The sequence below is a fragment of the Gavialis gangeticus genome, unplaced genomic scaffold (assembly GCF_001723915.1).
Source record: "Gavialis gangeticus isolate Ggan-Ray unplaced genomic scaffold, GavGan_comp1, whole genome shotgun sequence".
NCBI classification, from domain to species: Eukaryota; Metazoa; Chordata; order Crocodylia; family Gavialidae; genus Gavialis; species Gavialis gangeticus.
Window position 1 is genome coordinate 73,210,389 of NW_017729034.1, and position 13,801 is coordinate 73,224,189.

A 13,801-nucleotide genomic window follows, 5' to 3' on the forward strand; every position below is an offset into this window, starting at 1 on the left:
ACACACACAGTGCTGAGCTGCAAGATCACCATAGCTTGAAATGCTTTTGACTCTGTTGGGGCCCAGGCCCATGAACTATATGGCCTTTTGACTTTAGATTAATAGCAAGGACAGTTTGTACTATATATAAAGTAAATACATAAGTGCTTCTTAAAAGTGGCTCTAAGAGCATCACGTGTATTAGCATCCCCATGCTGAAAAATGGCAGCAAGGGTGCTTTCACTAAAGCTCGTCAAATGAACTTTAGTGAAAGTGCCCCACTGCCATGTTTTCGCACAGGGATGCTAATGTAAGTGATGCTGGAGTCTGCTGGATCACAATAATTACCACGCTTCAGCATACTTGATTAATCTATTCTGCTATGATGTGCTGTAATCACAGTGTGTCAAAGCAGCTTCAATGCACGTGTATAAGGACCCCCAAGTCTATGTGTACTAAATACAAATTGCTATTCAAGGTCATCTTATATTCCACCAAATATGGTATATAGACTGTTTTATTATGTTGGTTATTGATTCTACACTGATACTGTGTAAATGATTATATAAGCAATACAAAATAGAAAAGAAGAGGGACATAATCCAAGTCGTGTTCCAGCCTGACCAGATATAAGGAGTTTAAAATCTCTGAGAGCTACTCCTCGCAAGATTTCCATCCTAACATTGTAGTTCTAAGAGGATTGGACAGTGTCTCTAAGTAGTTAAACATTTGGATGTTTTTCCAAATGGAAAAGCTTAGTATTTGGAGATTTCATCACTCATATAATATTTCTCTCTCCCCTCAGCCCACCTTATGAAGTATATGCTTTAATCTTGGGATAATGGTTTTCCTTATAAATAAACATACTAAGTAAATCTAATCCTTATTAAAAATTAATGGGGTGATGCATGTTGCACTTCTAAGTGCCCCCTTGACTTTTTTTTTTTTTTTTATATTAACCAACAATCAAATTACTCCAATAAATTAAAGTACAGAAGCAAGTATAATTAGGAAAATCCTGAATCAGCTGCAGTACAGCAGTTTCCCAACATCCCAATGAGGTTTATGGTCCCACTTTGCTAGGCTTGGTGTGAACTCACAGGAAGGCAAAGCTCTCTTCTCCGAACAACATGACAGGACAACACTTTCTGCCACTCAGTTTCTCCCACCAGAAAGCAAAATGACCCCACAAAAGTTGCACCAAAATAAGCAGCAGAGTGATTATTTAATCAAAGTATAAAAATTTAGGGTAAAAATTTAAAAAGTGCCCAAGTGTCTCACTGCTTTTCAGTAGGATTTAAAACACTTTTGAAACTGTTACCTACATGTAGTGTATGCACTCATATATGCATGTTTCAGAAAGATGTGTATGCTGACTTTTCATTATACAGTTTACCATCACACAATCCTCATATTCAGCTTCTGCAAGATGAAGAGCATTCTGGCCCCAAACAAGCAAAGCACTTAAGTACATAAGCACTCCCATATGACTTCAAAGGGATTACTCACAAGCTTAAAGCTGAACACGTGCATAAGCGCTTCGTTGCAGCAGGACACAGTTGTCAGCACCTTGCAGGATCAAGCTCTTGATTGGCTACTCACTGTGAGTCCATTCCTAATCCATTACTATTTATCCCTGCACAATTAAGCTAGTCCATGTGCCCTATATCAACCTGAGGGGACATGCTTTACAAATAGGGTGACAGCATGTTTAGAACTTCAAAAACGAAAACAAAGTCCATCATTTCTGAGAGATATTAATAAAATGCTATACTCTGATACAGAACAAAGGAATGTCAACCACTGGAGTATACCTCTTAGCAAACAGCTTTAGCATCTGATATATTGCTTCAAGATTCATTTTCAAAGGCAAATCACTGCTTGAAATGTTCCAGCACAATAAGTGCACAATTTTAAAATAGTATGAAGATATTTTAATTTGGTTCATGTAACAGACTAGATTAAGTATTTTTACTAGACTCTATTTTAGCTGGACCTCTGAAAGATAAAGATCTATTAAATAGGATGCCTTACAGCTTTTTAGAGCTGTTGTGCCTGCAAGTATCCTCCATTGCGTGCTCTCTCATGCATTTCCCACCTTGCCTCTAACCCACTCCTTCAAACCATGCTTCCCTATTCTTTCAAGAACCACCCTGAAAGGTGTTCCTTCCAACCAGCCTATACATGGTAGCTTTCCCATTTGGGGAGGATTTGAAAATATCATCTTACTTTTAGGTTTCCATTATTCTGCATATGATGAACAGTGATAAACAAGGCAACTTCTTATGTAAAAAAACATAGCCAGTAAAGAGCCTTCTCCAATTAAACTATCAAGTCTTGGAACTTATTAGGTTTTAAATTTGTTTTGAGAATGGATGATAGCAGATTTATAAGTAGATGTATTAAATATATCTCTCACAGTGTACAGGATTTTTACACAAGTATGGCAGCCTTCAAATTGTGACATGCACAAAGCTAATCAAGAGATTTTTTCTATAAATACAGGTATAATTGGGCAGTGGTGGCAGTGGGCAGCTGTTTTTACACAACTCCCCATCCCTGCTCTCAGTCAGAGCTCCCAGAGCTGTTATCCTGGTGACCCCCTCAGTTAGATTACTGTCTAGAGAGAGAATTCCACAATGTTCTTTCATTACATGATGCACTGATGCACATGAACAGTACAGGTAAGAAATTAACAGTAAACATCCTCAAAGTTATTAGTTACACTGAATTTTTCAATAGCAACGTTTTAGATGCACACACACACATGTGCGCGCATACATGCACAAAAAAACAGTGGAACCAAACAAAAAAACAAGATACCACAACCTATTATACAAGCTTATGCCTTGGCTTTTTTTTCCTCTAGGTCCTGTTGCCTGATTTATTTGCTAAATACAATCCCCGCCCCTTAGTGGTAGGATAGCATATTCTGGGCCAAGGAAGTGCTGAATCACGTGCTAGTAAGAGTGCAAGTTCAACTATATACATAGCGAGAAGTTTAACCGTTTTGATATTTATTTCCACACCAGTAGGCACAAACTAAATGCAAATTAGACAAAACATAAAAATGAAAACACCACACTTTATTTTGCAAATTATGGATACAAAGAACTCTATGGAAACAGACCTTTAAAATGTTCCAAAGGGTTTTTTTAATCCCCCACAAAACATACATATTAAACAGAGCTCTTGTACAGGTTAATATAGCTCTTACATTCCTAAAACCACCACCAGAGATTCTATTGTTTTGAATATGAAATTAACTTAATGTTTAGAAAATTTTAGACAGCAATGATATTTTTAAAGAAAACTTTACAGTTCTTGAAGTATCAAATAGAAAGTTGAACAAAATTGTTTAATCATCTGCATGTAAAATACAAACAAACAATAATAAATGGCCCAAGGTGGTCTGACTGTACTGAACAACAGTGGTACAAGTTACTTTTTAAATGAGAAAAGATCCCAATTCTGATTGAGACTTCTGGGTATTAACATAATTGAATTACTTACTACTAATTACAATAACGAAAAGAATGAAAAGCAAAGGAGAAAATACATTTCAGGACAGTGAGAATGCACATTTCCCAGATGAATTCAGATGCTAAAAATGCAAGAGGACATTCATGAAGGAATTTACCTATAGCTCTAATGGGTAATAAACAGCTTTATATGTCTGAAAATGATTCCTAGGTTTGTGGAGGGGCAATTTTATGATCCAGAAAAGAGACTACAGCCTATTTATGAAAGGCAGGATATGGAGAAGTAGAAATAATTAGGAAGCTTGGCACTGGTAAGTGTAAACTACAAAGGCAGTAAGGAACAGATGCCTAGAAAGCAATGGTGCTCCACCTCAAAAAGCAGATTTTATGGAAGTTAAGAAAAGCAGCAATCAAGATGCAAAGGGTGGTACTATTCAAATCTGATAAAATGAACTTGGGTTGATGAAAACTCATGCTCCATATATCTTATTTATGAAGACTATAAAGGAGCATATCTATCCCGCCTTCTGACTATTAAAGTCTACTAGTTGGTAAGTTGGTCGAGAATTGCAAGAGATCCCATAGCAAACACACCAAACTAAAATTTTCTTCTTATATAGAAAAATGTACAGAATAAGGTATTCATTCTTGCCTTATAATGGGACTGCTCAAAACTGAGATAAAAATACCTTGTGTGTAAATCCTATACAAATAACCGATTCAAGTCTTGTGAGCAAAACATAAATACTATAGAAATGCAGAATGAGTTAAAGGTAGGTACAATGGATAAGGGCAAATAAGAGTTTTAACAGATCTACAAGAAAAAGCAACTAAAGAGGAAGCAGGAATAAGTGAGGAAGTGCTTCCATAATGGCTAAGTTACCTGCTTAAAAATCTCTCTCAAAAATAATGAAACCATGGGTCTAGAAAGAAAAAAATTATACATAGCAGTGCTTGCACATTGGAAGGATGGTAAAGCAAGTAAACAAAGAACACAGTAGGTACAATTTTAAGATTTGATCATTTGCCACAGATTGTAAACAGCCTGGATTACAAATAAAGACAGGGATAAGAAGTAATATATTGTACTGGAAAAAGGCATCTGGCAGGTTATCACTGAGGTTAGTGTTTGGTTTAGTTGTATTAAAAATCTTCATTGATGATCTTGAAGATGGAGGGAAAATAATACCATATTAAGTTTACAATGATACTGAACTAGAAGATGTAAAAAATGAAGAGGAAAGATGTAAAACTAAACACCCTAAGAAGATTTAAAGATGTGGGCTGCAATTAAAAAAAACAACTAGATTGTGCTTGGGAGCATACAAGCCAGTCGGGAAGACATTCTCAGATAGTCAGTTGGTAAAGAAATAATGCAGAAAGAGATGTAGAGGTGATGCTGAAAAGATAACTAGATGAGTAATTAATGCATAATGGCAGAAAAAGCCCAATGAGACTGTGTTGCAAATACAGAAGTGCTTCATGATAGCACAGCATAAGAAAGTGATAGCTGTTCTTTACATGGCTTTGCTGAGACAGAATCTGAAATTGTGCAACTTATTCTAGGACCTTCAACAGGAAGACGAAAAAATTCAGAGGAATAAAATTACCAGGAGGTTGTCAATTTTGATGGAATTTGGAAAGGTTTATGCCCCAATCCTGCGAAGACACTTATGGGCTTAACTTCTGGCACTAATGATTGTCCTACTGACTTCAGTGGGACTACTCAGACAGCATACAGACAAAAACATGCATATCTCTTTGCAGAATCAAGATACCAGAGAGCACAGTGTGTGGATGAAGTGAATCATAAAAATTACCCACAACTATTCAAGGACAGCAAGAAATGTCTGAGACTAGTTAATGGGTTAACTAGAATTAATGCCACAAGATTAAGAAATAGATTAGATCTTGGGACAATGATAATCAATAGAATGAGGAATAGAACTTGAAGGAAGGTAGCATTAAAACCTGTCTTAAGGCATTCTGCTCTGGACTTTCCTCAACTTAACACACAGTTCTTCTAGCATAGTGCAATGATCCATGGTTGGATGGAAGTCTGCTTAGCTTTCTTCTGAACAGTCTGTAGATGCAGGGTTAGTGTCAATGCACATGGTCAAGTCCCAGAGGTTGGTTTTATCTGTACTTTCTAACACAATATCCTCAGCCTAGCTTTGTCCTTAAGCTTCTGCTCTTTTCTCCAGGCCCACCTCTGCCTTTGCTCCCTAAAGAGCAACTTTGTCAGAATTAGGATACAGTCACATCTGTGGCAAATCTATCAAAGGTGTTGCCTTCAGATGATCTGTCTGTTGTACAACCTCTGCCAGTGAGGACAACTAGTGCTAACAATTAAACTTGTACCCTCCCAGGCAGACTTTTCATGTGCTGCTCTAACATCAGTATTTCTAATTCTGTTAATGCTTGGGTTTTGGACTTGAGCCAATAAGTTGTCTAGTCCACAAAGGACCTGTAAAGGTTTACACATACACAACTGAATTCTTAGAGAGTATGGTCAACCTCAAAATCCCTACTTGTATTTTCTCCTCCGAGACCTTCAAATCATTAATAGTTAAATAGGCCTTTAGTTTTCTCCTGCCAAATGCATACAGTTCAGTTCAATTTGTATTATCTTATTCAGATGGGCTGCACTAACCTATCCTTGTGATAGGTTCTCATCAGCATGTTTCCCAATATGGGCCATATGTTTTATAGTCATGCTCAGTGTTGGTTGCATTTACTCAATTTCATAGTTGGTTACCATTTTTTTTATAAGCTGAATATGAGCTAACACTGTGCCCTTGCTGCAAAGAAGGCTAACAGAATACTGGGCTACATTAGTAGGAGTTCTGCCAGTAGATCTAAGGAATCGATTATTTCCCTCTATTTGGCACTGGTGAGGATATAAATGGAGTACCGTGTCCAGTTTTGGGTCCCCCAGTACAGAAGGGATGTGGACAAATTGGAGAGAGTCAAGTTGAAGGTAACAAAAATGGTTAGAGGACTGGGGAGCATGAGGAGAGGCTGAAGGAACTGGGCTTATTTAGTCTGGAGAAGAGAAGACTATAGGAGGATTTAGTAACAGCCGTCAACTACCTGAAGGGTGGTTACAAAGAGGATGGTGCTAGACTGTTCTCAGTGGTGGAAGATAACAGAACAAGGAGCATTGGTCTCAAGTTGCATCAAGGGAAGCTTAGGTTAGATATTAAGAAAAACTCTGACGAGGAGGGTAGTGAAACACTGAAACAGGCTACCCAGAAAGGCTGTGGAATCTCCATCCCTGGAGGTTAAGACCTGTGTAGATAAAGCCTATATAGGAAGATGTAATTGATGATAGTCCTGCTTTGAGTAAGGGGTTGGACTAGATGACCTCCTAAGGTACCTTCCAACCCTGATTTTTTATGATTCTATGATACTGAACAGCATCTGCTTCCTGCTCAATCATGAACAGGTAGCAGGTCTGAGTCATCTGCAGTGTCAAGATCAATCCAGGGACTTGCTAGTAGCTTGTGTAAAGGAATTTGTTTCTGGGAGAAAAACAGGACTTACCAGGTGATTTAAAACCTGGAAAGGGGCCATCAGAATCTTAACTGGAAATAAACAGGATTTTAAGGTCACAAAAAGGGAGAGTTGTGCCAATTAGAAGGAGATTGGAAAAACTGATCCCTGAAAGCAGGGGCAAATAAGTACATACCTAGCAACAAGGCTACCTTGAGGTGACAGGAGGAGAAAGGCCTACAGTGTGCAAGAAACCAAGATCTTACCTGTGAACAAGGAAATATCATTTTTGAAGCTTGAAACTGGTGAACAGGGAACCTGAGGCCAGAAGCAGAAGTGATGGAAAGGGAAGAGACTACTATACCCTGTGTTTACAGCAGGGCTAATTAACTTAGGTAGGGTGCTGTCCTAAAAATGAAACTGCGTCTGGTAACTCACTCAACTCTGAACTAGCCAAATGGAGTATCTATCCATAGATGGCACTGCACTGTGTTAGGTACTGTGCTAGGTACCAACACTCAGAATCCTAAAGATGTGTCTGTATGGAAAACCTGTCCAACTCAATTTTGTAAGTGTTCACTGTGAAATTATTTTCAGATTGGACAGTTGCCTCAAAATGACTTTGCTTTCTTCTGTTATATTTCTTAATGCAAGTCTTTTCCATCTCAGTTTCATTGATATTCATTCCAGCAGTACTGCATCTACTGATCTAATTTCAATACCTAAAGCCATGTTGCTGTAAGCCTTTACATGCCACCCTCTTAGGCAGCAGCAATCACTGGCTTGACTGACAGTAACCATATATATTATGATCAGCTTGGCAAAATATACTGCTCTCTTATCTCCAGCAAAGCAGAAGAGGTCATTTTGTTGACAGGCTGAATTGCATTCGGTTATAAAGATCTAGTAAGTGATAAGCATTCCATTTTTATAAAACTTGTATGATAGTATTGATTTCACCTGTATCAAAAGGTCCTAGAGACACAAGCAGGGCTGCATTAGTCAATTTAACTGGGCATATGAGTTGAAACATATAGTATAGGCATATATAACCTGTTCTAAGAGAGCTTAATGCTGACAGCAAAGCCTAAACACCCAGATGGACTGAAACAATCAAAGGGAGCTGTTGTCACAGACTGTGTACTGTTCAGATAGCTCTCCCAAAGGGCTTCAAAGAGACTTTGCAGTAAGACTGTGGCTTACTTTGCAGTACTGTGGCTAACTCCTGCAATATAGTAAGAGGAAAGAAGATACTAAGATTACATGTGGAGTTTGTATAAATAGTCTTGAAAGACATCGGGCTATTTCAGGCTATTTTTAGGGGGTTAGTGAAGAGGGTTTGGAAAACCAAACCAAAACAAAATGCACCAGAACAAACCTGAACAAAACAAAACTATTTGCATAGACCTTGCACTGATGGCTAGGATGGCCTGTCCATTCGTACCTGACAAGAAGTGTAAGATGAATGGTGTGTTTGCACTTCAGTCACATAGCTGTTTATTATTAAAATTTAAAGAAAGGGACTATCAACTTTAGAGAAATATAATTAAGGTTTACTGACAACCTGTCCCCTAAATCTTTGAGATAAGAGCTGGAAACTTAGTTCCAAAAAATTGTATTAGAAACTTTACAAATGACAGTAACATTCACACAACTGTGAAGGGGTGTGTCCTATCTTCAGTCAAAATGAGGACTGAAATTATAGGAAGGAGGTTGCGGTGAATATACATTCCACTCCCTTTGGGGAGGAGATGTGCATGGGGTTCATCAATCTATGACATTTTTAACACAGCATCAGAACGCACATACTGGAAAGACCTGAGTTCTGAAACAGGCATCCCTGTAGGATGCTTGCCTTAAGAGAAGATCCCTCTCCTCGTGATCTCTTTTCTCTTTGGCACTGAAGTCATTTTTTTCTAATGTGAGGTCCACTGCCAGCACAGGGCACAGCAGGAGCTGGCACAGCTTCAAAAGATATTTTATCATTTTGAGTATGATACTGAGGTTGCCATGTTTTTCTCATTACAAGTTCAAAGTCCACCCCCCCCACCCAAACCCACTCATGTCTTGAACATCTCATCTGTTTCTATAAGTGCATCAGTAAAGAAAAATCTGCACTGCACAGGCAAAGGAAGAAAAGCATGTGCTGCTAAATGATAAAACTATTCTGAAAACCTGTTGAATCCAGATGCTATCAAGAAAATTGACTATTCCAGTTGAAAACAAGGCAAGTGTCAAAGGTACATGTCACAGTGACACTGTATATTCAGTATCAAATATATTTCATGTATAGAAAAAACAATTTTTCTATTTTCCATGAGTAAAAACTATCAGTGCATAGAAGTAGATAAAACCTTGATTTCCTACTGCACAAAACTATTGCACTATAGCTAAAAATGAGTCATTCCACCTACAGTGGCAGTGAATCCAGTTAGTTTTTACTTGATTAGTTCACATGAAAGTAGAGAAGGGAAACATTCACAGGAATCTTGATGAACAACACTATGGGATGATTCCTACCATGTTGCTCTGAGACTGTGTTGCCCCATACATTGTAATGCCATTTGATGGTGCTGCTAACTGTGGTGTATCTGGCTGCAAAAATCCTCTTCTGTCAATTAAGCTACAGAATTAAACAAAAAAAATTATTAGAAATATTCCTGATTAGTAACTCTACAGATACAGAAAAACATTTACAATACTTTAATACATTATCAATACTTTCAAATGTGTCCCATAGTTCAGACAAATGTTTAAAATTTATTTCATTTTATTTTTACTAACCAACAGTTATTTATTTCCAATTGTTTCCCTCCATGTGGTTGTAAGAGCTGACACTTGTGGGCTTTAGCCACGGGCCTATGTTTTAGCAGCTGAATAGCAAATTCAAGTACTTCTAAATACCCAAGAGTGGAAAAGACTGCAAGCTCCCACAGCCTACTGGGGTCTATTTTGAGGGCTCTCAGTGCTATTTATAGTCATCATGTAGATCACTCTCAAACAACCCGAGTCATCCATTGTAGCCATCATCAAAATCATGTTCCTTGTGCATTTTACTACTTGAACCTGGCAACAGATGAATCTTAGGTTCCCTTTCAGAACGTTCTTGCTAACCGGTCTGTGGACTAATCTCTTCCTCTGGGTTCATTTCTATTTATAGACAGTAAAGATAAGTGGGGTACAAACGGGCAGAAAGAAGATGCAGAGAATTGTGGCACTGCCACTGGGGGACTTCCTGCATTTGAGGCCACCAGCAAATAGGTAAACTGAAACAGAGTGTAAGAGGAGGAGAAGAAGGGCATAGGAAATGAGAAGTGACAAGGTAAGCTTCATACCTGGACATTCAGTTTCAATGCTGGACTGTATATTTTGGGGGTTGAGCTAAGCTGCTAAGGGGTTCACAGTGCAGTTAGCTAGTGGGTATGCATTTTAAGGCATCTTAAAGGTTGACCCTTAGTATAAAGTTAGGTAAATTTTAAATTATATTCTCTTGCTATTCAGCTTCTACATCTCTTGCCTATTAGGCAAACCTTTCATAGGATGACTTTACCCTGAGAATTCAAGTGGTACTATAAAAGTCATGTGCCTGCTCCTCTTTTATTACATAATAAATTGATTTTACTATGTAGTAAACATATCATGTATCTGCATCCTAAGACATACTATTCTGTATGTGTCAGCTTTTTTCAATTCTAAATGGAAACATTGTCTTATCTACTCTTTAACTATAGAAAGTGTGAAAAAAATACAGGTCATTCTTTCAAAGAATCTGTTCTGGGATGAGGCAAGTGTCTGTATTATATTTAATTATACTATTGTATATATTTAAACTGTAGACCAAACAAGGATAACATCTTTTTCTAGGAACTGATATTGTTCCTGTAACATCAGAAATGACCAGAATGTTACAGTTATAGTATACATATTTTTGTTTCCGTTTCAGACATTTTTAACAAAAGCAGTACAGTGGAAGAAAAGGGCTAGCCTTGGCCCCATGCACAAGAGGAGATAGTGGTGAGGCTACCAGTCTGGTTCCTTACACTCAACAGTTGGGACACTCATCCACGATGTGGAGGCCCAGGCTCAATTCTTACCTCTCCCCTGGGAGACTAGAACCCACTTAACTTCCCTCTCCCAGGAAAGTGCCCTAACCACTCTGCTTCAGTGTGCGCTGCTCTCAGTTTCTCCTACTGAAGATATTCCACTTCAGTAAAATAAATATTCACAAGAGCGGAGACTGGAAACCAAGTATTGTGCCTCATAGAGGTGTATACCCTGTGGAGTCTTAAAAAACCTCAACAAAAAACTTGCATATTTCTTATACACATTTTTACTTGCAATCCCATTACCTAGTTTGCCCCAGCATGCCTGATTGTGGTACAAGAAAAAATAAAGCATTTGTTATATTTATAGACAGGTGAAACTGAACACAGAATTCCAGTTGCAGCAGTAGCAATTTTACAATATCAGCATTAAGACAGGCATCTTAAGGGGCTAAGCCAGTCACCCAGCAGGACAAACGAAGAGCTACTAATAGCATCCAGATGTCTCAATCTCATTTTTTTTTACTATAAGTACTAGATCGCTTTTCCCATGTTGCTAAAATATGTAGGCTATTCTTGTACTTGTTTTGGACTGCAATTACTAGATACTGGAATGATCACAGATCCCAAGTGATTTCTATCTTAAATTCCAGATCACTTGAGTGATGTCTTCAAAAGCACCAAGTGACCATAGAGCTAAATCCCATTGAAAATCAATTTAATTTGCTGTTCAGAAGTCATTTTGGTGCTTTTAAGAGCCATCATTCTACTTTTAGTTATTTTATTCTTTATTTACAAAATCTAACAAATTTTCATTGTAGCAAGCATTTTAGGAGAGATTGTTCACGTGTGCGCATGTGCACTATTTCTCCTCCTATTTCCAAAAACATTGTTATACTTCCCCTACAACTTACAAGCATGTAGTATCCCTAACCCAACTACAGAAAATTGTTTACACATAAAACTAATATTTGGAAAGCATTTAGCAGACTTTAAATGCAATTTAGCATTTGAAAGCCCAGGGCACAATTTAGCATCTGAAAGCCTAGAAACACATGACTAGCTCATCTGTTGCCAACCGCTAATGCTGCATGCACCAGTGTTGGAAAAATCACTTTGCAAGGTGTTTCATAGACACTTGTGAAGATTGTAAGCTTTTTTTTTCTGGACAAAAACAATCTAAAGACCCAAAATTCAGGGGAAGGTGAGAAGGAAAAAAAGAATTCACAAGAAATAATTATATTGCTCTGCTTTCTGCAGATAATTAAATATACTTAGATTTCTGTACTATCAACTATTACTACACTGAACATTCTGAGAAAACCCAAATGAGTTTTAGTTTCACATATATTTTGAAACTTTTTCCAGATCTGATCATGGACTCACAAAACAAAAAGCTTGTCAACTCGTTTCTGTCCTTCACCTAAGAAGAAAGATTTTGCCAAAGCTATGAACATATGATAATGAAGCCCTGCCCAGTTTAGGTTGACTAAACTGAAGAAGTCAGATATCAGAAGTCAAACATTCTTAAATCAATAGTGGTGTGGTCCCGTGTGCTAAATATTAGGGCTGTGCAAAGCTTCGGTAGCCAGTTCGATTCGGAGAAGATTCAGCTCGATTTGGGGGCCAAATCTCCAAATCCGAAGATCCATTAAAAGGTCTGAATTGAATCAGAAGCCTCCTAACTGGACCCAGGTTCTGTGCTGGTAAGTAGGGGGCAGGGGACTGGAGGAGGGTGGGGGGACCATGGGAGGATGCCCCTTCCAGCCCCATTCCTTCCCCCAATTCCCTCAGTTCCTCCCCCCTCCCCAACTGCTCTCCATCCATGGGCCACTCCCCCAGGCACCCCCATGGCTGCCCCGCCCAGCCCCAGCATCCTGGCACTTAAAAAGAAAAAAAATAGAAGCATGCAATTTCTGGCTGCAGCATCCTGGCACTTAAAAAGAAAAAAAATAGAAGCATGCAATTACTGGCTGCAGCAACGATGATTGGGGCCCTCTGGGGGCTTGTGACAGAGGCCCCCATGCAGTATTGGGCAGTGGGGGGCAACAGGGATTGCCCCTGCCCCCTGCCTGGCACTTGTACAGCAGCTGTCACATCTTGGAGTTGGGGTGGCTCCAGCAGTCACCCAAAGCACGGTAGCACTCAGCCCAAGCAGCCCCAGCTCTTGGACAGTGCACAGAGCCCCAAAGCACCCTGCTGAGCCGTGCTGCACCCTTGCAATGCAAAAGCTGCTGCACAGGTGGCCAGGCAGGGGGGACATGCCCGCTGGCCCATGGGGGGCTCTGCCGTGAGCCTCTGATTGCTGCTGCTGCATCCAGTGAGTGTGGGGCTTTTTTTTTTTTTTTTTTTAAAGTGCCAGGACGCTGGGGCTGGGTGGGACAGCCATTGCAGGGGGGAGGGCGGGGCAGGAAGGCTGGGGAAGCAAGTGGGAAGTAGGGCCCCGCTCAACACCACCATGACCCTGCTGTGGACACTGCTACCACCACCTGTTCAATTCAGAGGAGACTCAGCGGCCGAATCAATCAGCCAAATCAAAGGGGTCATCACTAAGGAGGACTATTCAGCAGTTGCTCAGGGATGTAGGGGGATGGTTAGGAAGGCCAAGGCAGAGATGGAACAGGGGCTGGCTTCCCGGATTAAGGACAACAAGAAGTCCTTTTTTAAGTACGTAGGGAGTAGAAAGAAGGCCCCAGGAAACGTGGGGCCCTTGCAGGACAAGACGGGGAATCTGGTTCTCATGCCAGACGACAAAGCCAACATATTTAATAACTTATTTGCCTCTGTCTTCCTCAGTAAGGA

General features: G+C 39.4%; 1 protein-coding gene across 5 annotated transcripts in view; it reads right to left on the reverse strand.

Annotated features, from left to right (window-relative positions):
* The window catches only part of ZDHHC14 (zinc finger DHHC-type containing 14), a 223,464-nt gene that overhangs the window by 5,838 nt on the left and 203,825 nt on the right, over positions 1 to 13,801 (reverse strand). For all 5 annotated transcript variants that reach the window (XM_019527180.1, XM_019527178.1, XM_019527181.1 and 2 more), the window contains one exon: positions 9,477 to 9,579. In XM_019527180.1, the coding sequence (XP_019382725.1) occupies positions 9,477 to 9,579 (103 nt within the window). The remainder of the gene's footprint in view (positions 1 to 9,476; positions 9,580 to 13,801) is intronic.